This window comes from Equus asinus, chromosome 23 (genome assembly GCF_041296235.1).
Source record: "Equus asinus isolate D_3611 breed Donkey chromosome 23, EquAss-T2T_v2, whole genome shotgun sequence".
NCBI classification, from domain to species: domain Eukaryota; kingdom Metazoa; phylum Chordata; class Mammalia; order Perissodactyla; family Equidae; genus Equus; species Equus asinus.
In genome coordinates, this window is record NC_091812.1 from 48341899 (window position 1) to 48368986 (window position 27088).

Sequence of the window (27088 nt, forward strand, 5' to 3'; positions counted from 1 at the left end):
ATTGTTAATTGACCAGCCCTATTAGAGTGGAAGTGTCATGTGAATAAGAGATTGTTCTACTCCAGGTTGTTAGCACAGTATCTGGGACATAAGGAATAGTTTGCTGAAAGTTCCATTACAAATTCCAAATTATGTGGCCTAACTTAAGGCTCACCAGCCTGTTTGGAAGTTCGGTTATCAAAAAGCCAAATTTGTGGTTCAGAATTTCTTTATGATTAAGATCATCTGTTATGTCAGGTTATTATTGGGAATGTCATTTCTATGGTTTCTCCCCATCCTCTTTCTTAAGGGAAGGAAAACAGGAGAGGAACGAAATTTCTGATGTGTGGTTGTATTTGAATTGTCCACCTGAGGTCAGGGACTGTGTCTTTGTTTATATCTTATTCAGTACCCAGCATGCTATTGGAGTACAGTAAATAAGTATAAGGTGATGATGAGGAATATAATAGTAGACCGTCTGTAGCCCTTGAAAATAATACAAAGAATTAAAAAACTATCCTTTTAAGTTCTAAGTTTAAGTAAAGAGAGTGCTTTCAGATACATTTTTTAGTTTAGTAGAAATCATAATTTCTGCAACAAATGATCCTTATATGTCAACCTTCTATATCTCTAAGAAAAAAAAACTTTTACTTTTCTTTACCATAAGAAATTCAGAGAAAGATATAGGGTGTTCTAGAAGTTTTAAACTATGATCAGGAGCTCCTACAACATTGATAGCAATGCAGAACAGTAAATTAGAAAATAAAAACAGAAGAAGAAACAAAGCAGTTTAAGAATCTGGTGGTAGGAATGTCAGCCCACCTGAGAATAGCCCTGAACCCTGAACTCTTGCTGCTGAACCCAAACCAAACTGAGCAAGGGGACAGATCCTGCGTTAAACTACTGGCTGTCTTGTCAGCTCTATTTGGTGTCAGTTTTCCCTCTGAAGATTCCTGTTTCCCATCAAGCTCATGGCAACGTAATAGCGATTCTACAGTCCATGTGTGTTTCTCAGCATTGTTAACAGCTTTGTCACTATTGTCATTGATGCATTAAATTCAGTGACCCTAGCGTTGGCATATGGCAGTTGGGCAGTTTCATCAGTTTAAGGACAAGAGAAGCAGAAATCTTTAAAAGGAAATGTAAAAAGAACTTTTTAGGTCAGTGCCAGAAACAAACACTTATTTATGAATTCAGAACTTCTGAGATGCATATGGAGTAAATCACATAAAGGATCATAAGAAATTGTGCTTGCTTTTATTTCTGTAAATGATGAGAGCACTGTATGTTTAAAAAAACACGCTTACTGGGCCTGGCCCCATGGCATAGTGGGTAAGTTCAATGTGCTCTGCTTCAGCAGCCCGGGTTTGCAGGTTTGGATTCTGGGCGCCGACCTACACCACTTGTCAGCCATGCTGTGGCAGCCACCCACATATAAAGTGGAGAAAGATTGGCACAGATGTTAGCTCAGGGCTAATCTTCCTCAAGTGAAAAAAAAAAAAGAGGAGGGTTGGCAACACATGTTATCTTAGGGTTGCTAATCTTCTTCAGCGAAAAAACCCAGAAAAAACCAAGAGGAACCCCAAAAAACCAGACTTATCGACATGAAATCATATAACAATTAAGCATGTAATAGCAATGAGTTAATATTTATTAAATAAATAAATCTCAGCTTAAAAAGTCTTATATTTATTGGGATCATATAGGAGAATTGAGTTATAGCCCCTCAATAATTTATGATGGGATTTATTATGCACTTGGTGTTATAAATTTATTTTCGAGTTATCAGACTATCCTATTCCCATTCCACCTCCTTCTGAGGTTCCAGCCAGCTCCAGGGACTGTCCTTGGCTTTGAAGAGATCTTGGGAGCATTGGTAAACTCTCTCTTTTACTGATTCTTACCAGTTTAGGAAAAGAGATAAAAAGGGTCAGCTCCCAAGAATCAACTTAACATTTCAGGGAGGATGCCAGATCACTGCTGCTCGTTCAGACCAGACCTGTATGTCTAGAACTAGATCAAGATCAAGGCCTGCAGGCCTCTGTACGTTTTATTTTATTTTCCAAGGAAGATTAGCCCTGAGGTAACATCTGCCGCCAATCCTCCTCTTTTTGCTGAGGAAGACTGGCCCTGAGCTAACATCCGTGCCCATCGTCCTCTACTTTATATGTGGGACACCTGCCACAGCATGGCGTGCCAAGCAGTGCCATGTCCTCACCTGGGATCCAAACCATGAACCCCAGGCTGCCAAAGCAGAATGTTTGAACTTAGCCGCTGCACCACCGGGCCGGCCCCTCTGTACCTTTTTGATTTTGCTAAGCTTGGAGTCTAGAGGTCAGATCTGTGTTTAATCATTCTTATGGCCTTAGTACCCACATTGTGCCTGGCTCATTACTAAGTTCCCAACAAAAGTTTGTTGAATCAGTCAATGAATTTTGTTCCCTTTTGAAAAGTTCTGAAATCTTTTAGAGTTCTTTCTCCTTCCATGTTTTATGCAAGAAAGATAGTTGTATCTGTACATGGATTGAATACAAAAAGGCATAATGAACAGTCTCTGATTTGATGGAACTTATAATCTAGTTGATTAGTCAGGATGGACTCACGTAAAGCAATAAGATGATAAGTGCTCATGGAGTTTGAAAAGATAGAGTTTTTTGGACTGGGGTGGTTAAGGAATATTTTTGAGACTTTGTATTTGAGCTTGATTTTGAGGGAATGATAGGGTTTGAACGTGGAATTCTGGACAGGGAGAACTGTGTGAGCAGAAACAGGACGCTGTTGGCTTACACACAATAAAGGTCAAGCTATGACGGGTTTTTTTTCATAATGATGATAATTTTGTTTGTTTTTATAACTCTTTACAGCTTTCAAAATGCATCAATATACATAACCTTATAACTTTTTCTGTGATAAAGATATTATTTATGAGATCCAGAAAGGTTGGATATTTATGCAACATCATCTAGCTAGTAAGCCAAAGAGCTGAGGCTGCTGGCTCTTTGTAAACCACTGTGGCCACCACTTTTCTTTTTGGCTTAAGTGATCTATGTTTTCTTATTGAAGCCCCTCTGTGACCAAGAGAAAGTGTCTTCCAGGCAAAGGCACAGTCTATGAACATGAAACAGAACAGGCTTGTTGATGTAAGTGGTTTCCAAGCTAGCACGTTGTTATAGAGCAGGAAGAGGAGGAGGAGGAAGATTAGTTAACATTTATCCAGTACGGTCCATCTGTGAGACGACATTCTCAGAAGCTAATATGTGTTAACTTATGTAATACTTGCAACACCCCTGTGGGTCTGTGTTATTTTTCAGTACTATTATTATCTCCATATTGTATGGCTTACCAGTTGCTGAAGCAAAGATTTGGACACAGCCAGACCAACCCAAGAGCCCGTTCATAGTGGCTGATGTGTGGGCACTGGAGTGGGAATATTCAAATCCTGGCTTCACCTCTTGCTAACCATGGGATCCTGGTTCAGTTTACAGCCTCCTCAGGAATGTGTCAGTTTCCTCATATATAAAAATGAGGATAATAATAGCTCCTCTCTCTAGGCTTGTGTGAAGATTAAAGGAAAGTATACCTGTAATGTCCTTGCTATTATTATTAATGCCATTTCTATCATGTTCTAATCAATTGACCACAGAATTAAAATTTTTACTTGTTCTCAAAGTAGGCAGGAGCTACCAGGGCCTCAAAGTACCTCCTCTCACAGTACCTCAGGCAGAGCATTGCAGTTAGCATTAGAACGCCCTGTGATGGGCATTTTTGTGTCTCTGACTTTAAACATGTTATTTAGTTAGATTTCAAGATCTGTTGTTAAATGCCTGGCTTATTGATGGCAGGGGGAGATAATACTTTTATATTTTAATAATTTTTTCTGAATGCAGGGGTTTTATTTCTTAGGTTGTAAAATTAACATTTTAATCTGGCTCTTCTTCTGCATAAATAATATCCTATTATAATAAAATTATGTTCATTTAAAAATTGAAAAACATGATCCTAGCAAATCAAGCTACTTTGGGATTTGGGAGAGACACCAAATTGCTACAACATGAATTTGGGTAATGGAATAACAAGCAATGTGTATCACCATGTTATAAACCATTTCTGCATGTACTTATTAGAAAATTATAGTTGCGCATATATTATAGAAATTCTGAGACCTTAACATTCATAGACACCTAAAAACTTGTTTTGGGACCGGTCCAGTGGTGTAGTGGTTAAGGAAACACTCTGCTTTGGCAGCTGGGGGTTTGCAGGTTCAGATCCCTGGTACAGACTTAGCACTGCCCCTCAAGCTGTGTGGTGGTGGCATCCCACATAAGATAGAGGAGGATTGGAACAGATGTTAGCTCAGGGCCAATCTTCCTTACCAAAAAAAAAAAGAAAAACCTTCTTTCATAGAGTGTTTGTGGAATTTTTGGAATAAAGTTTATGTTTATCACGGCATCATTTAATACACTTTAAAAAGACCCTACTGCTTTCTGAATGTATTTGGTTTATAATGAAAGTAAAATATTAAGCAGTTGGAAATGAAAAAATGGCTAGTTCACTTTAAGATATAACTACTCCTCAGAAACTATTTGCTCCATTTGCTTAGTAACATTTGAAGACTAAATATATGTCTTCACCAGAAATGGTGTTCATGAACAATGATCTTTAAAAGTTAATTGGGCCTAGGAAGTCCACAAGGTTTTCCTGAACTAATATTTAAGCTATTTAAAACAGTCTGAAATAGAACTATATATGTACCCTGAGCCCAAAATTATAAGAATAATAACCCTAAATCGTTCTGTCTTATGATGTTAATAGTTGGAGTAGTAGGCTGAATAAAGTCCCCTAGAAAACTCATGTTTATCCAGAACCTCAGAATGTGACCTTGTTCGGAAATAGGGTCTTTGCACATGTAATCAGTTAAATTAAGATGAGTTCATACGGATTAGGGTGGGCCCTAAATCCAGTGGCCTAAGTCTTTATAAGGAGAGACACACAGACAGTCAGAGAGACAGAGAGGGAAGATGGCGTGTGAAGACAGAGATTGAAATTGGAGTGACACAGCTACAAACCAAGGAATGTCAAGGATTGCCAGCAACACCAGAAGCTGGAAGAGACAAGGAAGGATTCTTCCGTAGTCTTTGGAGGAAGCACGGCCCTACTGACACCTTGATTTCAGACTTCTAGCCTCGAACTGTTGGAGAATAAATTTCTACTTTTTTCAGCCACCCAGTTTGTGGCCATTTGTTATGGCAGCCCTCGGAAACTAATACAGTTGGTAAGTTTAAGGTGGGGTTTAGTTTTACGAAAGGCATTATTCAGAGTAGCTGTAAACTGAAATTAAGTTTTAAAGTTTGGCCAATCTCTATTTATACTCTATTTATAAAAAAAGAATACTAGTACACCCCTATGTGTGTTGCAGCATTGTTCACAATAGCCAAGACTTGGAAGCAACCTAGGTGCCCATCAAGGGACGAATGGATAAAGAAGATGTGGTATTTATACATAATGAAATACTACTCAGCCATAAGAAATGATGAAATCTGGCCATTTGTGACAACGTGGATGGACCTGGAGGGTATTATGCTGAGTGAAATAACTCAGAGGGAGAAAGTCAAATACTGTATGATCTCACTCATAAGTAGAAGATAAAAACAACGACAAACAAGCACATAGCAACAGAGATTGGCTTGGTGGTTACATAGGGGGAGGGGGGAGGGGGAGGCCAAAAGGGGTGATTAGGCTCACATGTGTGCTGATGGACTATGATTAGTTTTTGGGTGGTGAACATGATGTAATCTACACAGAATTTGGAATATATTACAATGTACATCTGAAAGCTATCTAATGTTATAATCCAATGTTACTGCAATAAAAAAAAGAACATAATAAACATGGTGATCAGGATAGAAAAAAATACTAGTAATTTTTTTTGATTGCAAAGGATAATTCTGTTCTCTTATCTATCTTTACTTAAGGGACATATATTAACAAAACATGACCTGTCATTTTGGGTGCATTTCAGCCTGGGAAGTACTCCTATATTTTATCAATCCAAATTCCTGGTCTAGTTAAGATGTTCAATAACTTTGGGATGGAAAAATGTAAAGCTATTTTCAGGGGAAAAAAAGGAATTAAAAAAAATTTAATGGTGTCCAAATAGAACCTTCATTTCAAATAAACAGTTTATTTGCATTCTTTAAAAATTCTGTAAATAATGAGGTCTTCCTCAAATTAGATAAGCAAGCCATTGAATCCTTAAAATAGGAGGATACATAAAAAATGCCTATGGAGCAAAGAAGAACTTAAATTTTTTTCTCTTTCTGTTGGTTCTGTTATCTGTTCAGAAAAAATTAAGACAATTCTTACTGATTTTTTAAAATGTAAGTACTTCAATTCTTATTTATTCTATAAAAATGGTACCATCAGAACTCAAAGTTTTAAATCCATCCCGTTCTTTATGAACAATTTTTATTCTTTATACCATCCTGAAATGAAGCAATAATTAAAGAAGTACTTAATTATTCCTTTACCAAGTCTTTATTGAGTACCTACTATGTGCTACATACTTTGCCAAGTGCTAAAGATGTAATAGTAAGAATAATAACAGCCACCAATATTTATTGAAGGCTTACTATGTGTCAGCTACTATGTTGAGCACTTTGTGTATATTAATTACTTTAATCCTCATTCTCCTATCTAAATTAGGTTATCATCTCCTCCTGTCAGATGAAGAAGCTATCAAGTAGAGAGTCCACGATTTGAACCTAAGTAGTGTACTCCCGAAGTCCTCGCTCTTCAGCATTGCGTTATATTACATCCTTAAGAGGGGTCTGATGGTTTGTGTGAGAAGACAGACATATACATGAATGCTTGTAATGAACTGTGATGAGTCATATTAAAGAAGTTCAAGTGAGAAGTGAGAATTATCTGTGTGAGGGGGTAGCAGTGGAGATGGAGAAGGATTAGATTCTAGATAGTTATAGATGGAATAATTGACAGGACTTAAGGAATAAAATGGATGCAGGGTGATTTCTTCATTGCCCAGGAATTCACTCAGGAACTGCCTCTGCCTTGAGCTCCTGGTTAGAAGGGAGCAGTGTTCAAAACAACAAATAGGCATTTTATGAAAAGAAAGATTTCCTTCAATTTGAAGGCATGTCACAAAAGGAGTGCTACTTGAAGACCTGACTCCAAAAGTGTGGAGTCTTCTCAGACTCACCGAATGGCAAGGTGTAGTTGAACTCTGCTTTGCCTGGGGTAGAGTAGTGTGAATCCACTAGGATTAGTTCACGGTGGGGGAGGCTAGAATGCCTCATCCCTGTAATTAGATGTTCAGCTCTGATTATTGACAGGATACTTGGAATTGAAATCGTAACTCTGTCTTAATCGTAACTATAAGGATCTGCATTTGCATGTCAATAGTAGAGAGTCCTATCATTAAGTAACTTTTCTGGTGGCCTCTTCATCACATAGCTTTACAAATGTAGGTTTCCAAAGGCAGTACAGTTTACGTTCCTTTTTTTTTGGTAACATTGTTTCTTTCATAATTTTCAGAGTGGGAATAAATGAAAACTGATTATATGCTTAAGTGTGAACATATTGGGAGATGAGAGAGAATGTGTAAATTGGTCAGATCGGTTTTCAAAAGAAGTATAAAAATTTTTATTTCTTAGCCAAACATATTTTCAAGTACAATGTATTTCATCTGAAAGACTAAGTAGCATGACAAAAATTTACAGCAAAATTATTGTTGAGTTTGTCAAAAACAAGTGCATTTTTATGAGCAAAGGCTGCATTCCTTACTCTTGAATTGTGCCTAGACCTTTCTGCCTTTACTTGTCAAATGCTCTTTTTCTGTGCCAGGTCATCTTTATACAATACTACTATTAATGACCTAGTGGAAAAACTAACTATAAGTTGATTGCAAGTCAATAATAAATTTTGGTAATCTAAAAATCAAACCTTCCTCTCAGAAGGGCCTAAAGAACTGATATGAAATTTAACTTGAGTCATCTAGAGATCTGTTTTTGAGCAGCTTAATGCATCACTGTAATATTTCCTAGATTCCTGTCCAATTCGATATATGAAATGACTAAATTGTAGTCATACTAGTTCTGAGCACGCAGGCAAGAAGAAAAGTAGTTAAACATCTTGCTGTGTGTGAGCGGTTCGAGGGCAGGCAGACACCATGCACCTTGACCACCTATTATGAAGCTTTTTGCTGCTGTGTCAAGTGAAAGCGAGTTAATTGGGTGAAGCTGTGGAGCATGTTAGGGGCCTGGTAAAGGGTTGCTGTCTGACAGCTGAATGTCAGCAAAAGCCAGTCAAGTGTAGCTGAGAGACAGAGACCTGTCACAAAGTTCCCGCAGACGGGAGCGCAGTGAGGAGGCTGGGTACGGTTCCGTCTCACTTTCTCCCTCATTGAGTCCAAGCACCTGAAAAGATTTTACACTGTATGTGTCAACTCTTGTTCCCTAAGCTGTTTCCCCCTAACTGTCCTGCATTCAAATGATCGAACAAAAGATGCTAATGTTTAGCAAAGTGAATGTAAATTCCCTCTTTTCCCTTTTTCTGCCCAAGCAGATAGACATTCAACTCGAAGGGAACTTTGAAGGTTTACGCTAAACAATTAGACTGCCTCCAAATTTAGCTTATAATAGAATCTTTTTCTCAAGAGAGTATAAAAATTGAAAATGAAAGCAGGAGAATAAGCAATGCCTTTTCCTCTGATATAGAAAATCTAGCAAGAGAGCTGGGATTCCTGCCTGGTGTCTTGAGAATGGACATGTGCCAGGATGACTGCCCTCTTGTCTTTTGTCACAGGCTTCTTTCCTTTTTTTTCAGAGTGGCCTAAGGTCAAATGCCATAATGACACTCACCAGAAGGTCAAGAGAGATAAGACAGAAAGGAACAGTGAGGTCCGTCCTGAAACTTTAGACACTCTAGAAAGGAGGACTTGAAGAAAGTTAGATTAAAGAATAAAAATTAACCTTTGTGAGATAAAAATATTTTCAGAAAAAGTTTAATCTCAGAACATGCCATACTTACTGTCTTTCTTTGGAGTATAGATTAGAAGGAGCCCACTCATTCCACGACAGGCAAATGTCTAAAGTACCTGCTGTGTGCGGTCACTAGGGGTAACACAGGAACAAACCAAATAGTCTGTGCCTTCAAGCCGTGACCGCTCTGAGCCGGCAGGGCAATGTGGCTGTTGAGCACTTGGAGTATGGCTGTTGTGACCAAGGAACTGAATTTTAATTTAATTTTACATTAACTTAAATTTTAATTAATTTAAAATTAAGTAACTATGTTTGGCTTCTGTATCGAAGAGCATGAGTTCAAGCAAACAGCAGATTGTGATAGTGTCCTGTCATGAAAGTGTGTGGGGGATGCTGTGATAGCACAGAAAATGGACATGGACCCCAAATGTGAGGTGAGAGGGGGCAGGGGACGTTTGGGGGCAAGGTGAGACCTGAGGTGAGTCAGGAAAAACTGTAAAAGTCTGACGAAGAAGTCTCTTTTTAAGTAGAAAGAGCAGCATGAATAAGAGACTCCGAGAGAGGAGAAAGCAGGGCATGCTTCAGGATCATCATTTTGATTAGAACTTGGAAACAAAGGTGTTTTATGGGAAGTTACGATTGATGCAACGGTAGCCTCCGAGTACACTATCAGGCAAGTCATCCGAGAGGTCACAGAACAGAAGCTCTCACAGACCAAATTAAGGTACTCAAATCACATGGTTTATCAAATCAATTTAAAACACACAGCAAGAAGTATAAGGTAGGGAGCCAGGAGGGGGAGGGACCGTACTCCCTGACTCCTTGGTTATGCAGGGTTCCTCTGACCTGTCTCTCTTGGCTGCATCAGCCTTCTCCACTCTTCGTGAGGTTATGAGGACCAGGCTGGGGGTTTGAGAAAAGGGGCTTAGGAGACAGAAGGTGCCTGGGACCACTTCTCCACACTTCCCTTTTAGGAGGGAGGCAGGACAGATATTTCTAGCCAATAGCTGTAGCCTGCCACTTAGGCTGCTGGACAGCTTTGGGCTTCATCTGCAGTTCTGGGGCCAATTTAAGGATGACATTAGCCCAGAGGGGGCATATCTCTACCTTATGATGTGGTCTTTCCATCCCTTTCTGTCTATAAATAACCCTGTATTACAGGTCACTAACTTGCTGTCCATTCCTAACATAGGGATTCTGTGTATTCTCACAGACTACTGGCTGATTCATTCTCTCTGCTTAACACTTAGGAGTTTCATCTATCCTATTTTTTTTCTTCTCTTCAATAGAAGTTTGGATATTCTCAATTAATCAGCAAATATACAATAAAGAAGAGATGAAGTAGGAAATAGAGATATGTCTGAAGGGATGACTTGTTTACAGAAATTAAAAGGGCATTTAGGCTAGAGAAGGTGAAGAGACACTTACAAATAATTGATGAAAAAATTTTAGTAAAGAGCTTTGAGGGCTATGTCAAAATCATTATCTTGTGGCTACCCTACCCTGAGCCCAAACTGCATTTCGAGCAAGTTTAGGCCATTTTGAAAAACTGGTGTGCAGGCTCTTAGGGAATAATTTGAATGAGGGCTTTGGTGATTGTTGAAAGACTGACTGGTGGAGGTTTTGTGGGCAGGTACCCAGAGGACAAGATGGGAAGTGGAGAGAACTCCCTCGTCCTTCTTCTGCATGCAGGCCTACGGACTGGCATCTGGACTCTTAGAAAAGGATACCCACAGGTGGAAGCTGAAAGAAATGTTTTATGACACATTGTGAGACACTGGGTTCCAGTCAGAGTTGCCACTGTTTTCCGATGACAGAGAGGGAAGGTGGGCATATGGCCAGTTCTGTGTAGAGACATCCCCGGATGGCACAGTGAGCCTCCACTGTACTAGAGGCAGGACCTGGTGCAGGGATTGCAGATGCCCAGCAACCCTGGACGGGGCCTGTACAGGGGCACTTGAGGTCTTGTGTGAGCAGATCAGGGCAGTACCAGGGAAATGTGACTCACTGCTGGGACGTTGTCTGTATCCACAGAATGACGAGACTGGCAAACTCTCAGTGCCGTCACACAGCAAAACTTAACACAGTTGTGTGGTTACATAGGATTTCAGCAAATTATCATTCACGGAGAACTGGCTCCGGATGCAGAGAGGACAGTTTGAACTCCCTGAGGGCAGAGAATTTGTGTGTGTGTGATTCAGCGCTGTGTCCCAGTACCTAGAACAGTATCTGGCACGTTGTAGCACTTGATAGATATCTATTGCAAGAATTAAGAAATAGAGCTAATTTAGGATACTAATGATGGATGTGGGTTTAGATATGCTTTGTGCGTTATGCAACCATGGGGAAAATCTATCAGATGGAATTGATCATGAAGGGAATAGATTCCTGAAATGGAATCCATAGTCTATTTCTTTGGAATTTTGTGGTTGCTGCATTATTCTCACAGTTCTATAGGATGTTCTCCCTAGAGATGTGTTTGGTTTGAGACTGCTGGAAATGGCCTGGTTCTATTAGAAATAACATTCCTGCCTATCATGTAAAGGAAGCGTCATTGCCAGCTAAGTGGTTTGTTTTGGAACTTTCTCCCCAGTGCATTGTGATTTGAAGGCATTCTACAGATGTGAACCCCAGATCACATAATTTGTCTTATATCTGAAGTGTCCCTCTCTTGCTGAGAAATAAAGAGACCACATTCTTTTAACTGAAGATAACCCGTCACTCCAGAAAGGCCCATGTGGCACTGGCCAAGGAGTCAACAGACCTCGGGAGTACAGGACTTACACCTTTATTTCCCAGTGGGGAATAAAGAGTGTTTGCAACATCTCCTGAAGAATTGCTAGGGATCTTAGGTGTGATAGAGTGGAATGATGAGGGAACATGGTTTAAAACAGCAGTGGAAAGGAGGGGCGTGGAAAACGTGGGTTTCAGATGTTAAAATGTGAATTTATTGCCAGTTTTATTGAGTTATGTGACTGACAGATGCTTACAATGTTAGTATGATTTAGGAAAGTCATCTCTTTCAAACAACATTAAATTTTAGATGGTTCTTTCCTTCCTCTGCTCCTCTGTACTTGAGCGCGTGCTCAGTAATTCCACGCAGAGAAAAACATACTGCTAAAAGGTCTAAGTTTATAGCTTCCAGATTATGACTAAATTTTTGACATTGTGTTAAAAAGGTTTATAACTTTAAGAGGAAATTCTTCAGTAATGAAAAAGTGGTCAGAAAACTTTTGCCTAATAGTTCCCAGAGAGAGTGGGACATGTGTACATTTTGACCACAGAAGTTGTAATTTGGCAGCTGGAAGTGCTATTTGGAGTAAAATGAAGGCACACAAGTTGTAAGTAGCCACTCTACATAAGGAGTCACGTTTGTGCAGGGCAGGGGTACAGGTTACTCCGTAAAATCATCCGTGTTATGTGTTTACTTAATGTCAGGTTGTAAACATGAGTTAGATAACAAAGTGTTGGAATAAGAAAGTGTTACTAGCTAAATTAAAATCTTTTCAAAACTTGCAAAAGGCTTGTTTAAAGACGCACCTTCTGAGACCTCTAACAAACCAATTACATTTTCATTTTGACCACACCTCACAGTCATAACCATACTAAAATATGAGTTTCAGTATAGATAAAATTCATCTTTTTAAATAAAGGGTTTTTAGTTATAAAAGTAAGGCATGCTTATTGTAGATAATTGGAAAATAATTTAGGAAAAAAATTCCAACAATTCCAGTACCTCGAAGCAAGTATCATATGTGATTTTGCACATCGTCTTTTACTTCTTCAGTCTAGCTCGGGGGTGGAGGGTGAGGTACAGCCTGTGGGCCAAATCTCCTGGCCACCTGCTTTTGTATAGCCTGTGAGCTAAGAGTGGTTTTTACCTTTTTAAATGGTTGGGGGAAAAAAAACAAAAGAAGAATGGTATTTCATGACATGAAAATGACGTGAAATTCAAATTTCAGTGTTCGTAAACGCAGTTTTGTTGGAGCACGGCCGTACTAATTCATTTACATATTGTCTGTGGCTGCTTTGGGGCTACAACAGCAGCATTCAGTAGTTGTGGCAGAGAACATATGGCCTGCAAAGCATAAAATATTTATAATCTGACCCTTTACAAAAAAGGTTGCTGACCCCTGGTCAAGCCTAGGCGTTTGTCCATGTTCTCCAAAAGTTTATAACTATAAATTTTATAGTCATAATATTCCATCAAGTGACTATAGCTTACTTAACCGTACTTCTATTGTTGAATATGTGATTATTTCCAATTTTTGTCTGTTATTGTTAATAGAAGGAACCTAAGCATAAATGGAATTGTTGGATCAAATGATATTAACTATTTAAGACAGTTGCAAACTATAGTCCAAATGGTCCTCTTAGTTTACACAATCACTAGCAATTTGTGAATGTCTATTTCATAATGCCTTCATTAATATTTAGTATCTTAATTTTTTAAATTCAATTTGATTGGCAATAAACATCTCATTTTACTTTCCATTTTTGATTAGGTTACCATTTTTTCTCATTTACTGTTAATCAGCTGTGTTTTTGCTTTTGTGAACTGCTAGTTCATAGCCTTTGTTCATGGTGTCAACAGTTTTACAGATAAAAAAACCATGGAAAGAAAATATTGAACTTCTAAGCTTTTTCCTCCCAACCCACTCTAATTTATTCCCTTTTTCTAAAGATAATTAACAGTTTCTTGTGATTCTTGTTTCAAAAAGAAAATAGGTATATGTATGCATGTATGTGTGTTTATGCTTTTTTTTTTAAATACAGATTGGTTCTCTCTCTCTTTATACACACACGCATACACACACGCACATTGTTTTGAACCTCTATATCAGTACTTACATATTTATATTTACCTCAGTTTTGTTTTAATTGTTGTATTCTATGATTGTGCCAAACTTCACTTATATAGCACTCCATTGATGAACATTTTAGTTTCATTTAAAACATGTTTTTCTATAAAAAATGTTTCAATGAATGTATCTGTATACTCGTCTTGGTGAACTTTTGTGAGTGTAGCCATAGAAGAAATGCCTAGCAGTGGAATTGCTGGATCAAAGGGCAGGTACAATTTAAATTTTGTTTTGTTTTCCAAAAGGTGGCACCAGCTTACATCCCTGCCTACATGGTATGAAGTTGCCTGTTGCCCTCTCTTCTCAGCTGTGGCATCAGCAGACATCTAAATTTTTGCCTGTCTGATGGTGAAAAGTAATCTTCCAATGTCACATTTTGTACTGCATTTCTTTAATTATGATTGAGTTTTAGCACTTTTTGTATTTTTTTGGTTATTTGTACTCCTCCCTTCCCTACCAGACAGCCAATTTGTGTCTGAGGCAGAGGCTGCCAGTAGTTTCCTGATTGTTGTTTTCTCTTTCTTTCTTAGTAATAGAACCTCTGAATATTACCTGGGCCACTAAACAAAAAAGCTGCATTTCTCAGACTCTCCTGAAGCTAAGTTAGCCATGGGACTAAGTTCTGGCCAATGATATAAGCAGCAGTGTTGTGATTTTAGGAAGTGTCTTTAAATGTAAGTGGTTCCTCTTTCTTTGCTTCATCCTCCTTTCTTCTGGCTATATTGCAGACATAATGGCTGGAACTTGAGCAACCATTTTGGACCCTGAGGTGGAAGCAGCATACTGAGGCTGTGCAACCCAAGATAGAAGCAGCCTGGATTCCTGTTAGCTTCATATAGCTATATCAGAGAGAAATGAACTTTTATCTTATTTGAGCCACTAACATTTTGAGTTTTCTGATACAGCTGAACCCAGTCTTAATAAATACACTATCCTTAGCCTGTTTCCTAATTAGGTTCTTCTTTTTCTTGATTTGCACGAGCCTTTTGTAAATTAAGAAAGTCACCCTATGGCCATCATGTGTGCTGCACATATTTTTATCAGCTTGTCATTTCAGTTTTTCAGTGGCATTTTTCTATATAATATGCTGAAGTTTTTATTTATTCAATTTTTGTACACTTTTTGTATACCTGAGTATATGGATGTATTTACATTTAAAATTCTCTCTGAGTTGTTTGGGAATATATAGTTGTAGGAGACGGGGGGAAAAATTACCTCCTTTGCATTTTTCTGGCGTTCTCTGCCGTCAAGTGTATCAGAATTGCCAGGACAGGAGCAGACGGGGGCACAAGGATGTGAAGGAGAGCAGGAAAAGAAAGAACAAAAGCCATCTGGGAAAATTCTTTGACTCTTTTTCCAACCTCGATCATGTCAGGAAATCTAAACCTCTAAGAGAAGAAAATGGGAATTGTTATCTTGTCAGGCACAAGACATCTTTGAAGTAATTTAAAATTAAAGTTTAAATGTTCTAGTGTAATTTAAAACTTCAGTGCTGAATTTTATCTCTGAATATAACAACATGTAAGCTCTTTTGGTGAAGGGGCTAGAACTTTTGTTTTATGTAAATACCATAAGATCTATTTATCTACTCCAGTACCATGGATATTCAAATGTTGAACTATAATAAAATATGTTATCAAAAATATAAACATTTATTTTTAGCCTCTAGTACAGTCTGTGTACTTTTATTTTCCAGTTTCACAGAGATTTGTTGAACCTTTACTATGTGTATGAAACAGCTCTGGATATAAGATAACCCTGGGCTGTGTCTTCTTTGGGCGGCATGATAAGGTCGTGGTCAAACATAGGGGAGAAGAAGCAGATAGATTGCGAGTCCCACCCTTTCACCACTTACCAAGCTGTGCTACATGGAGCAATTTATTCTACTCTTCTGAGCCCTAGTTCTTCAGCTGTAAGACGAGGGTAATAGTAATACTTTCTCATTGAGTTGTTGTGAGAATTGAGATAATGCTTAGAAAGCTGAACCTAGCACAGTGCCTGACATATATGCTCAATGTGTGTTAGCTATAATTATAAATTTGGAGTTTATCATCACTTGAGAAGCGGAGAAAGTGAGGTGGAGAAGGGGAGCTGCTGTGTGCTATGCGTTTTTGTGTATATTATTTCATCTCATCCTTATGACGGCCCTGTGAGGGAGTATTCTTCCAACTTCACAGCTAAGGATGCAGGCCTGCACAGGTTAAGTAACTTATCAAAGATCACATAGTTAATACGTGGCAGAATCAAGTTTGGAACCCGAGGTCCCTCCAACCTCAAAGCCCCTGTCCTTTCCTTTATACTGTGCTACTTTAATTGGGACATAATCTGTATATATATGAAATAACCGAATAGCAATACAAGACCAAAACCATGAAGTAATAACATGAGTAGTTTGTTCATTCAGTCATTCATCAATTAGAAATTTTACTTAGTCTCAGATACTCTGCTAAGTGCTAGGAATGCAAAGTCATGACTCTATCACATTAGGTGCTCATAGTTTATAGAGGAGACATCAGTGTGTACAAATAAGTAGAAACAAAAAAATAAATGCTCATGAAGGAACGTAAAAGTGTGATTGGATATTGTAGCTAACTGTAGTTGGGGAAGGGTGGGACAAAGATCTGGAAAGCCCTTACAGAAGGAAACCTTGAGCAGAGTCTGAAAGGTGGAGAAGGCATTCTCCTCACAAAGGAGAGAAGATATCCCACACAGTGGACAGACGGGAGGCGGGTGTGAACTATGGGAGCATCCTGTTTACGGACTCGCAATTTCCGTGCAACTGGATTGCAGAGTGCAAGTGAGGAGATGGCAGATGAGGCTGGACAGGGAAGCAAAGAGCTAGTGAACCAGCCTGCAAAGGGCTGCAATGTCACACAGCAAAGGGCATGCCCATAAGGAAGCATGAAGAATCGAAGCCATTAATCCAATTAATCTACCACATCAAGCAAGTAGTCGAGGCTGAATTTGAACAAGATAGATTGACTCAAGAGCTCTGGCACTTGAACCAAAGCTGACTGTCTGCCTGAGGACAAAATTGTTGAGATGTGAATCAGGCTTGTTGTTAATATCTTCTACCTCTGTTTTTTGATTTGCTTCTACCTCTGTGATTACCCTTCCTTCTTAATCTCTAGGTACCCATGCCTCTTAAGTTGTTTTCTGTCTACCTAGAGACTCCTTTACAATGTTCCATTGACTCACATAACCACATAGATCTTGATGTCACTGAGCTAAAGAGACACACTGGTCTGTACTAAGATTTAATGACTTATGGGGAGAGGAATGCATAAGATACTGCTGCTGGTCTGGTGTTGGTAACTAAAAGTTAGAATTGGTAACTACAAGGAATAAATATTTAATGATGTGGTAGCTGGTGTATATATATATATACACACACATCTACACACATCTATGTATGTATATATAATGTGTATATGTGAATGCATATAGCGAGTATATACATGTGTGTGTCTATATATATATCAGTTGCATGCATGTGTGTGTGTGTATTGTGTGTGTATATATGTATAAGGTTTATAATTGAGCATTGCACAAGAGAAAACTATACATGAGTACTGCCAGCTCTGATTGTGTAAACTGCAGTGTCCCATGATCTCAGCATGGCAGAACTGGACAAGAGACAGGTAGAATTTGGCTCACTAACTTGAAGTATTTGGAAGGAAGAAAACTCTGTGAGACTGAGTGCTGAGGCTCCGGCAGTAAGAACACATCAGAAGCTAAAGTAGAGATGGCAGGGGACCTTCACTGTAAGGCCCTCTTGTGGGTACTTTGATTCCTTCATCAGTTGATATGGAGCTGCACACTCTACATAAAACCAGTCAATAATTTACAGAGCTTAAAACATCATCATGGAGGTCGAAGTAATAAAAAATGCGCTACAGAGTTTAACTGAATGAAGCCACATCCTCTAAACTGTGGCTAATTTCTTTAAATCTGTTTGTCTTTTTTTCTTTTAGAATCGTGTGCAATATGTATCCCTTCCCCTTAACAATGGCCTATCTGTAGCCCTTCAAAGTCTTAAGTATTATATTTGGGAAACTTTGATTTCTGGGTCAAGGTCATCCCCCAAAGTTAGGTGTTAACGTTACATATGCCATCATGGGTGGAATTGTGATGCGCCTGTAGAACTTCAGAACTGGAAAGAGTCTGGCTCCTCATTTTATAGGCAAGGGAAGTGAGAGCGAGAAGGACTGATTCACCTGCCCAAAATGACCAGCTAGATTGTAAGAGAACTGGGGAAACTGTGGTCCTCGGGTCCCCAGTCTAGTACTCTTTCCACCATGCTGTGTGCCTAGCGTAATCTCCATGCGACACTTTTCTGCCTGCTAAATCACACCGCCCCTCACTTTTTATAATACTAGATTCCGGAAGGCTTAACTTGATCATAAATGCTACCCAGGAGACAAATGGCTTAGTGTCATTGTTTCAGAAGCCTTGGTCTGCAAAACAGCTTTGATTTATAGACAATTTATTGAGTCATTATCTTATTATTACCCTAATGCTTTATTTATTTATTTTTTGTTGAAAAAACACTGTTAGAAAACGAAGATATTAAAGTCTTGAAAAATGGCTATTGGACATGGCCAATTACTATATTTCATAAGATTTCTAAAATGCAGAAATTTAGTAGACACATTTTGTATTGTGAATATATATTTAGCTGATGGACTATAACAGTTCAAATAGAATCATTTACAGCTTATTGAGTAAATAAAAGTGCTTCCATAAAGATTCACATGGCACCTAGCTTTTATTTCAGGTAACTAATTTCTTTTTTGTAAATTGCTTAAATCTGGATTTACATGAGAGACTCCCAGAACACCTCAGCATTTTAAAAAGTAGCTTAAATGACCATAGATTTTACAGATTTAAAATATAAGATCAGGTGGTAAATATTAACTTTTAATGGTCTCTGATAAAAAGTTATTTAACTGTCTTTTTCTCTGTGTGTTATATTAAAAGTATTATGATATATTTCTGGATATTGTTTGTAACAAGAAAAATAGTTCATATTTACTTATTTTAACATCACATTCTCAAATCAGGATTTTTTCTGGCTTGTTTTTAATTTATAAGTGACTTTAAATCAGATTTTATCCCATTTCATGAAAAAAAATATTTTCTAGCAGTGTATGGAATATAGCAAATGACCTCGTAAGAACAACAAACAATTTTTATTTCCATTTACACAAAAGTAAACCTGTTTACTTGGTAGAGGACATACGTTTTAGGGGTGCAAGCCTTTAAGGAAACCTCTTTTTATTTTAGGCAATTTTCCACATTTAGGACATAAAGTCAGAAGATAGTATGCAAAAAGCTAGACTCTGATGTGCAATACTAGAGAAATACTCAATACCCCATCTCAAGGTTTTTTAGTGAAAAAATGTTATATTAGATTAAAAGATTCTTTTAGACAGCATGGCGGAAGATAGACATACTGTATTAAAAAGTAAGAGGAGAAAAGGAAAAAGAGAGACCCCTTTGTGGAGTGCCAAGATCTGCAGAATACTGAGGAGAAATGAGCAGGTACGGGCTTTCCCTGAAGGGCGGGCTTCCTGGTGTGTAATTAGGTTGATGGATGTGCTAGATTGATAGAATCACGGGAAAAAAAAAGGAAACTTCACGACAGAACATAGGTTTGAGTAAATTTTAATATCTAATATTGCAAAACAGATGTGATCGGCCAGTTGGACACCGTTAGCTTTCTGTGGTCTAGAAGAATCTAGAAGAAAATACCCTCAGAGAATACCTGAGCTTCCTTGTCTGATTCTGCACGCTCCTTTCTTTTCATATGTAGTTTTCTTAGACCAGAGCTTGACGTATAAAGATGTAACAACAAACTGTTGAAGGCTTCCCTGACAGTATTCTTTTATCAGGATAGAGAATACTAATGCTAGAAATAAACTCTATTAAGAAGCAAATTGGGCCCCACCATCTCCACCCTTCCAGCCTTCTCCTTACCCCCAGGGCTGACAGAACGGAAAGCTAGTAGATGGCCTTGTAGTCTTTACAGCAGCAAAATCTATCAGGTAGTGACACTGCCAGTTCCGACACACAGCTAAAACAATCAGAGAAGGTGGTTCTACCAGCAGTTAAAGTTCACCTTCACTCTGATGTAATGAGATGCCTCTGTTCTGGTCTGAACTGATACGCTCTGGCCCAGCGTTCAAGTTTTGCAAGTGAAACCTCTTCAGCGCCGCTAATCAGGGTCAACACATGATCTCAGGAATTCCCTTCCTTCCATGGGGAGAAGCTAAACCCTCTCCTTCATAAAGCCAGCCAAGTGGCCATTTTAGGTGTTTTTTAACATCCAGCATAAAAAGAAATGATTTCCATCAGCTGTAGGCTTGCCGTGGCGTATCAAGAAATCAAAAGAACAGAGATCAAAGAAAATTGCTGAACTAGGTGTTAGATGCAGCCATTGATTTTTCTCCAGTTGTAGTTAAAAAAAGATCCACAAAAATGGTAACGCATACAACAGCTGAATTTCTAATACTTTCCTAACGCCGGCGATGGCTTCCCTCTTGTTTTCACGTGTGGAAACTGTTTTGTATAGCATGACATAATAAAGCTGATCTTTAGAGTTCACACTATTTTGTTGTCAAAATTGTAAGAGAATCTACCAGAAAGATTTTTTTTAAAAAACTCTGCAATATAAAATGTGGTTTTTAGTGGAGACACTTATGACGAGGCTTATTATCTCGGCAACATTTATTTGCTGGAAATCTGGAAGACTCTTGTCATACAATTGATCACTATTTTCCTACTATCTATGAATGTCATAAAATAATACCTTTCTGCTTTATTGGTAAGATTTCATTCATGTTAAATGTTAACTACTGATTACCAGTGTTCCTTGGGGCTTAAATGAATAGCTTCATCAAAATATTAATTCTGTTTTCAAGTACTTCATGAGTATTTGGGTTTTCAAAGTTTGATTTCCAATAGTTTCTAGATACCAGTACTGTTTAAAAATATGTGACAAATTGTTTTCATGTTGCAATCTCATATTTTGATACATGATTTCCTAATACTTATAATAAAACAGTTTTAGGGCCCGGCCCCGTGGCTGAGTGGTTAAAGTTCCGTGTGCTCTGCTTCAGCGGCCTGGGTTTGCAGGTTCGGATCCTGGGTGCAGACCTACTCCATTCACCAGCCACCAGCCACCAGCCATTGTGGTGGTACAAAAAAAATAGAGGAGGATTGGCACAGATGTTAGCTCAGGGCTAATCTTCCTCAAGCGAAAAAAAAAAAAGAGGAGGATTGGCAGTGGATGTTAGCTCAGGGCGTATCTTCCTCAGCAAAAAAACCCAAAAACCACCACAACAAAAACCCCAGTTTTTATTAAAACACGGTGGTGGCCTTATTATTAAAGGCAAAGGCAAAACATTCATTGCACTAGCATTTTATATCTCAGGGTGCTCTTTTCTAGAGGTCACTAGGATTGACTTATCTTTCTTTGTGCTGTATTCATCAAGTAAATGTCAGGCTGATAGATTTTAAAAGCATAAATATCCATAGTTTGTTTTCTACGCCGTCTAATTTTCCATATTATATAGAACATATTATATAGCATAATGAAATAAACACTATTAGCATGGGTTTTTGTAAATTGCCAGCGGATAGAAGCAGAGGTAAAAATGCCTGATCGTATTGACTCCGATTCAATAAGTTTATAAAAGTTTTATACAATGTTTTAGTATTTGGGCAAACTCCTGATGTCCTGAGAAGTTTATGACATGGAATAAATAAGAGATTCAATCACACTTGGAAAGTAATTTAATATTAATGTATTATCATATAGATTATACAAATGAGAATTTCTACCTCATTTCATATTATAGTGATTATTAGTCCACCTCTGTGTTTATGGTTTTAAGCTCCAATTAAATGTTGTCAGTTCTACGTTTAGTTTTTTTCTTTTTTATGTCGCAGACAGGATCACGAGACCATTCAAATCTCTCCATTCCTTCAAGAGCTGCTCTTCCTGGTGACACAATTGTTGTTGGAGATTTTTTGCCATTGAAAGGTGAACTTGATACAACTTACGCTTTCTTAAAGGAGACATTCGTAAATCCTGCGCCCCTGACATCATCTCAGTCCTCTCCAGTGACCATGTCTGCTAATGCCAAAAGACCAACGCAGATTGGATTGTGACTTTATGAAATAAAAGAAAAATGCAAGAAGAGTTAACAGTACAATTAAAATTGTTTTGAAGGGGGATTTTCTTATCAGTTGAATTTTGTTTCAGCACAAGTGGCAGTGGATTTGTAAAAACTGGGTGATAGCTTGATGTGTGCAGGTGTCTATGTCTACTTGAATAATGAAATAACCAACTTTTTCCCCTCTAAGTTTTATTTATTATCACAGTTGCTCATTTTTATGTAACATATTTTTAAATGTTAAAGAATGACACATTTTGGGTAATTTCCTTCAGACTTAAAAAAATCAATAAGCCATTTTAGTCTCTATCTATCAAAGTTGTTTCATACTTGTCTATTTTAAAGCAGGACTGCAATACTTTAATAGGATTGAGAGAGCTATTTGAAATGTATGCCAATGATTCCTGTCATTTCATGGCAGCCCTGCCATGGTTCACTGAGCCCCCTCTTCTCTCTTGTCAGCTCAACTGAAGACAAGCATTTAGTTGCAAACTTTAAGCAGGTTGTGCAAAACAGAAATGATGTGACTGCTTCTCCTCCTGCACAATAATGTCACTCCTGGTCAATGTGAGAAGGTCAGGTTGCTCCTTGTAAAGCTACATGATACCACTTGCCCATTTGAACAAGTTAAGTTAACTGCTGAATCTGGTCCCTGCAGGCATTGAAAACTCGTCCTTTTATCAAGTCTGCATTTGATAAGAAAGTAGAGCAATTGTGCCGGGAGGATTTCTGTGGTGTGTTTAGGCACTGTATAAGGACAGTTCCCACACCAGTGTAGCAGGTAATATGTTTAGTAGAAGCTGAAAAACTTCGAGGTAATGGCTGTTTTGACCTTCGAAATAGACTCCTTTTTTGTTTTTGTTGTTGGTAGGACCCAAGAGTGACGCCCATCTTTGATGCTGACAGAATTTAAAACAAGGCCATTGCCCTGCATTTTCTGCCTTGTAGCACACAAAAGTAAAATTGTATGTCAGGCCGAGATGTCGGGGAGCTGACAAGATGCCCCAGTGACATTTCAGCTAGAAAGAGCAAGTGTCTTGCAACCAAGTGGTCAAATATCAAATAATAGGTCAAGCAGGAAGGAGCTGAGTTCTAACCACAAAGAGGTTTCTGGTAACTTACTTGACAAGCTTTTGGGCGCTTTGTGGCTTGACAAAGTGATGTTCTGTTGGGTATCGCAGACAGACTGTTCTTCATCGCCTTCAGAAGATCAGACATTGACATTGATTAAACTCTTTAACCCTTAAAGGTTAGATCCTCGCAGTTTGCATCATGGTAAGTGAAGAACAAAAGAATATTTGTAATATGTATTTGTGTTTGTATTAATCATTTAACTCCCCAGTGATGTTAACTTCTGATGTGAACTGTACTTTTTGACAAACAGTTTTGATACAAAATCCATATTTTATATTATTTTTCATTATGGAGACATTAGAAAATAACAATATGTATTATGGAATCTACATTGTCTTAACTTTGCAGTGACATTTGTTTCAAAGATACCGAACTTCTGAGAGTTTTTTTTTTATTGGCCTCAGTAAATAAAATTTGTATACAATACTAACTATTTATGTTATTAGCCAAATTACCCAAATGACTTACGCCATCTGAGGTAATGCAGCATGTCACTGTCATACTGTTTAGCACGTATTTTGTATACTGCTGAGCCAGTATAATTAACTTTATATAAATCTTTAAAAAGCTGTTTTTGTGGAGTAAAATTACATCTTTAACCAAATTTTTCTCAATTCTTTCTTTGGAATTCTTGTTATTAACCATTCTGGGTTTTGAGTGTTACAGAATATGCCCTGTGTAATGTAACATGAATGAAATTCAACTTGCAAATTTATTGTAACACAGAAAATGCTATTGTTTTTATATAGATCATAGAATAATTTCTGCACATTTCAAAACACTTTCTTCTGCCATTCCATACAATGATTAAGATATTGCCCATATAGAAATCTATATATAGCCTTTTAGTTGTGACATCATTGAGCGTCCAATTCTCACACTGTAGAAAAAAGTCTTACCCTATATCACTTATGTGTCTGTGCTTGTGTGTATGTGTATGTTTCTGTTGAATCTATTTCCAGGTCCTACAGTTTAAGAGGAAGAAGCACCTTTGTAAACTTTCCCTTGGACTGATCTTGGTCTTCTTGTCCTAATTTTACAGTTTGTTAATGGGATATCACCCAAAATAAATGTATATGTCTCTCTCTATATGTGGGTATCTGATTTTACAGATACATTTTGTGCAGTAAGTTCTGAACTATAAATTCAAAAAGATTATTAAATCAAATCAAAGCATGTCACATTTATAACCAACTAGATGCTAAAGGCCATGGAGACTGAAGGATGAGCCTCCTGAGCAATCATTAGTATTCACTACCAAATATAGTAATTTTTATACCATATGCTTTTTTCCCAGAAGTCAGGCCCAGCAGGAGGAGAAGATTTAATGACATATCCTATGGAGATCTGAGAAACTCTAGACTGCTTCTGAGCACCTTAGTGGCCAATCACTGCATGTTTGAGATCTGTGTTGTGTTGGCAAGGACAATTGCTCTATCAGCTTCTTTACCTCCTTAAGAATGAGGTATAAAGTAGACAGTTCTCAGGAGAATGACTTCAAATATTTTTGTAGGGGAAAGGAAGTTTTACCTTTACACCTTAGTATGTGGATTTTCTTACTAAACTTCTGTGATCTAGAAAAATACCTGTATCATCCATCACTATCCAAGGGATTCTTAAAGTTATTGTTTTGATACCTAAGTCACACTTACTTATTGAGGCTTTGCTAGCGTTTTTAATATAAACATTTTGGAATGACATAACACAAATGCAAAAAAGTGTAGGAAATTGCGAGAATTGACAATTCAATGATAATTTAATGACATAGGTAAATAACCTTTTAAACAATAGAATGATAACTTTAATTTACCAAATGCCTGACTCAAAACTTAGCAACACTATTATTTCACATTTTTAGTATATGCTGTTATCAAGTGCTTAGTGAGATCCTTACTATTTTCCTGTTACTTAACTTACCAGTTATATCTGAATTCATTCTATAGATCTCCCTGAATAATGGTAAATTGATCCTATTTTACTGTGCACGTTTTTTTTTTTTTGAGGAAGATTAGCCCTGAGCTGACATCTGCCACCAATCCTCCTCTTTTTGCTGAGGAAGACTGGCCCTGAGCTAACATCCATGCCCATCTTCCTCTACTTTACATGTGGGACACCTGCTACAGCGCGGCTTGACAAGTGGTGCATAGGTCCACACCCGGGATCCCAACCTGCAAACCCCGGGCCACTGAAACAGAACATGCAAACTTAACCACTGAGCCACCATGCCAGCCCCAACTGTGCACTTTTCGTAGACAGGTTTTCTAATATAAAAGGTGGAAAGTAACTAATATTTATTGAGCAGCTATTCTATTCCAGCCATTATAGCAACACTCTGATGTTCTCCCAATAAAACTCTGGAGTAGGTATTTGCATCACCATTTTATCAATGCAATACATAAAATACAAACTGAGTATCTGGTAAACTGAGCCCCTAAAATGTTGTGCATTTGACTACCAAGATTACACAGAACCTAGTAAGTAGTAAGCCCAGAGCTGTAACTCCAAATCCCACATTATTTCCACTTTGCCAGGCCTGCCTTTCAGAAATAATTGGCACGTTTTAAAGAAGAGAAAAAATTTTAAATTGTCCTGACCAGTTAGGAATAATTTTGAGAAGTGTATTTTGGTTTGAAGCCTAGATCACTAATCCATTGATTAGACAAGATGAAACAAAACACATCCATCCATCCATATGACTAGTAATGGAAAGAATAGTGACATTTGTTCCTATCTTTCAAAGGAAGCAACACCCTTCTTGTGTTGCCCAGTGTGTCTAACTTGGGCTGAGAGACTACACAGATATTCTCAGGGACAGAGCCTCAGTTGAAAGATATTGATGGTGAGCCAGTCTGACCAAGCAAAAACTTCTCAGTGGAAAATAATGACAGATGCTGAGTAAAGCTGATCAAGAAAGCATTAACTTGTATAACTCCTAGGACGGAGATGGGGATTTTAAAATATAGTTTTTGGACTGGCTTGGTAGACTGAATAATGACCCCAAAGATATCCGCATCCTGATCCCAGGAAGCTGCGACCATTACCTTATATGGCAAAAGGCTTTTGCAGATGTGGTGAAGTTCAGGGTCTTGAGATGGGAGATTATCCTGGAGAACCTAGGTGGGCCCTAAATGCAATCACAAGTATCCTTATAGGAAAGGGAGGCAGAAGGTGATTTGGCTACAGAGAGAAGGCGATGTGATGATGGAAGCAGAGATGGAGCCATGTGCTTTGAAGATGGAGGAAGGGCCAGGAGCTAAGGATCACACGCGCTGCTAGAAGCTAAGAAAGGGCGGACGACAGATTCTCCCCTCAGAGGCTCCAGAACGATAAGAGAATAAATTTGTGTTGTTTTAAGCCTCAAGTTCATGGTAATTTGTTACAGCAGCCATAGGAATCTAATACAACTAGTAAACTTTTAGTCTTTTTAAAAAAGATTAATACATTAATCTTTTAATATTTTCAAAGAGAAAAATCGTTCCTTCTTTCAAATCATCCTGATCAATTGCCTTCATAACTTGAATTAACAATTTTTTTAGGTTTTCATTTTATATTCCTGGCTTATGAATATAATAAACAGTGGTTGTCTATATTGAGACACCTAATCATACTCCATTGCCATCATTTCTGATAATTTTTTAATTAACCTATTATTTCAATTTGTATTTTGATTTCTATAGTTTTAAAAAGGTATCATGCTTTAAATGTATTAAATTTATCTTAAAGGTCTACTTTAAATGATTGTTTTTATTTGATTCCACTTCTGTTGGCATATTTTTATAGCTTTCTTACAAGAGGAATTTAATCTTGAAAGAATTTATATTAATCATAGCTTAAAATAATGATTTGGAGTTTATAAATTATATCTTAAATGTGCCAGAGTGTGTTCCTTTGCCATTTACCCATGAGTTTAATATATGCCCCTGGTCATTTATCCATG

At 37.9% G+C, this 27088-nt stretch overlaps 1 protein-coding gene across 9 annotated transcripts in view; it reads left to right on the plus strand.

Moving 5' to 3' along the window:
• Window positions 1-23753, plus strand: part of CCDC171 (coiled-coil domain containing 171) — a 295440-nt gene extending 271687 nt beyond the window's left edge. For 8 of the 9 annotated variants that reach the window (XM_070495543.1, XM_070495541.1, XM_014843487.3 and 5 more), the window contains one exon: window positions 21791-23753. In XM_070495543.1, the coding sequence (XP_070351644.1) occupies window positions 21791-22012 (222 nt within the window). In that variant the 3' untranslated portion in view covers window positions 22013-23753. Of the gene's footprint in view, window positions 1-14565; window positions 15476-21790 lie in introns of those variants that run through there. The other variant, XM_044756726.2, reaches the window with a different exon arrangement.
• The last annotated feature ends 3335 nt before the right edge of the window (window positions 23754-27088 follow it).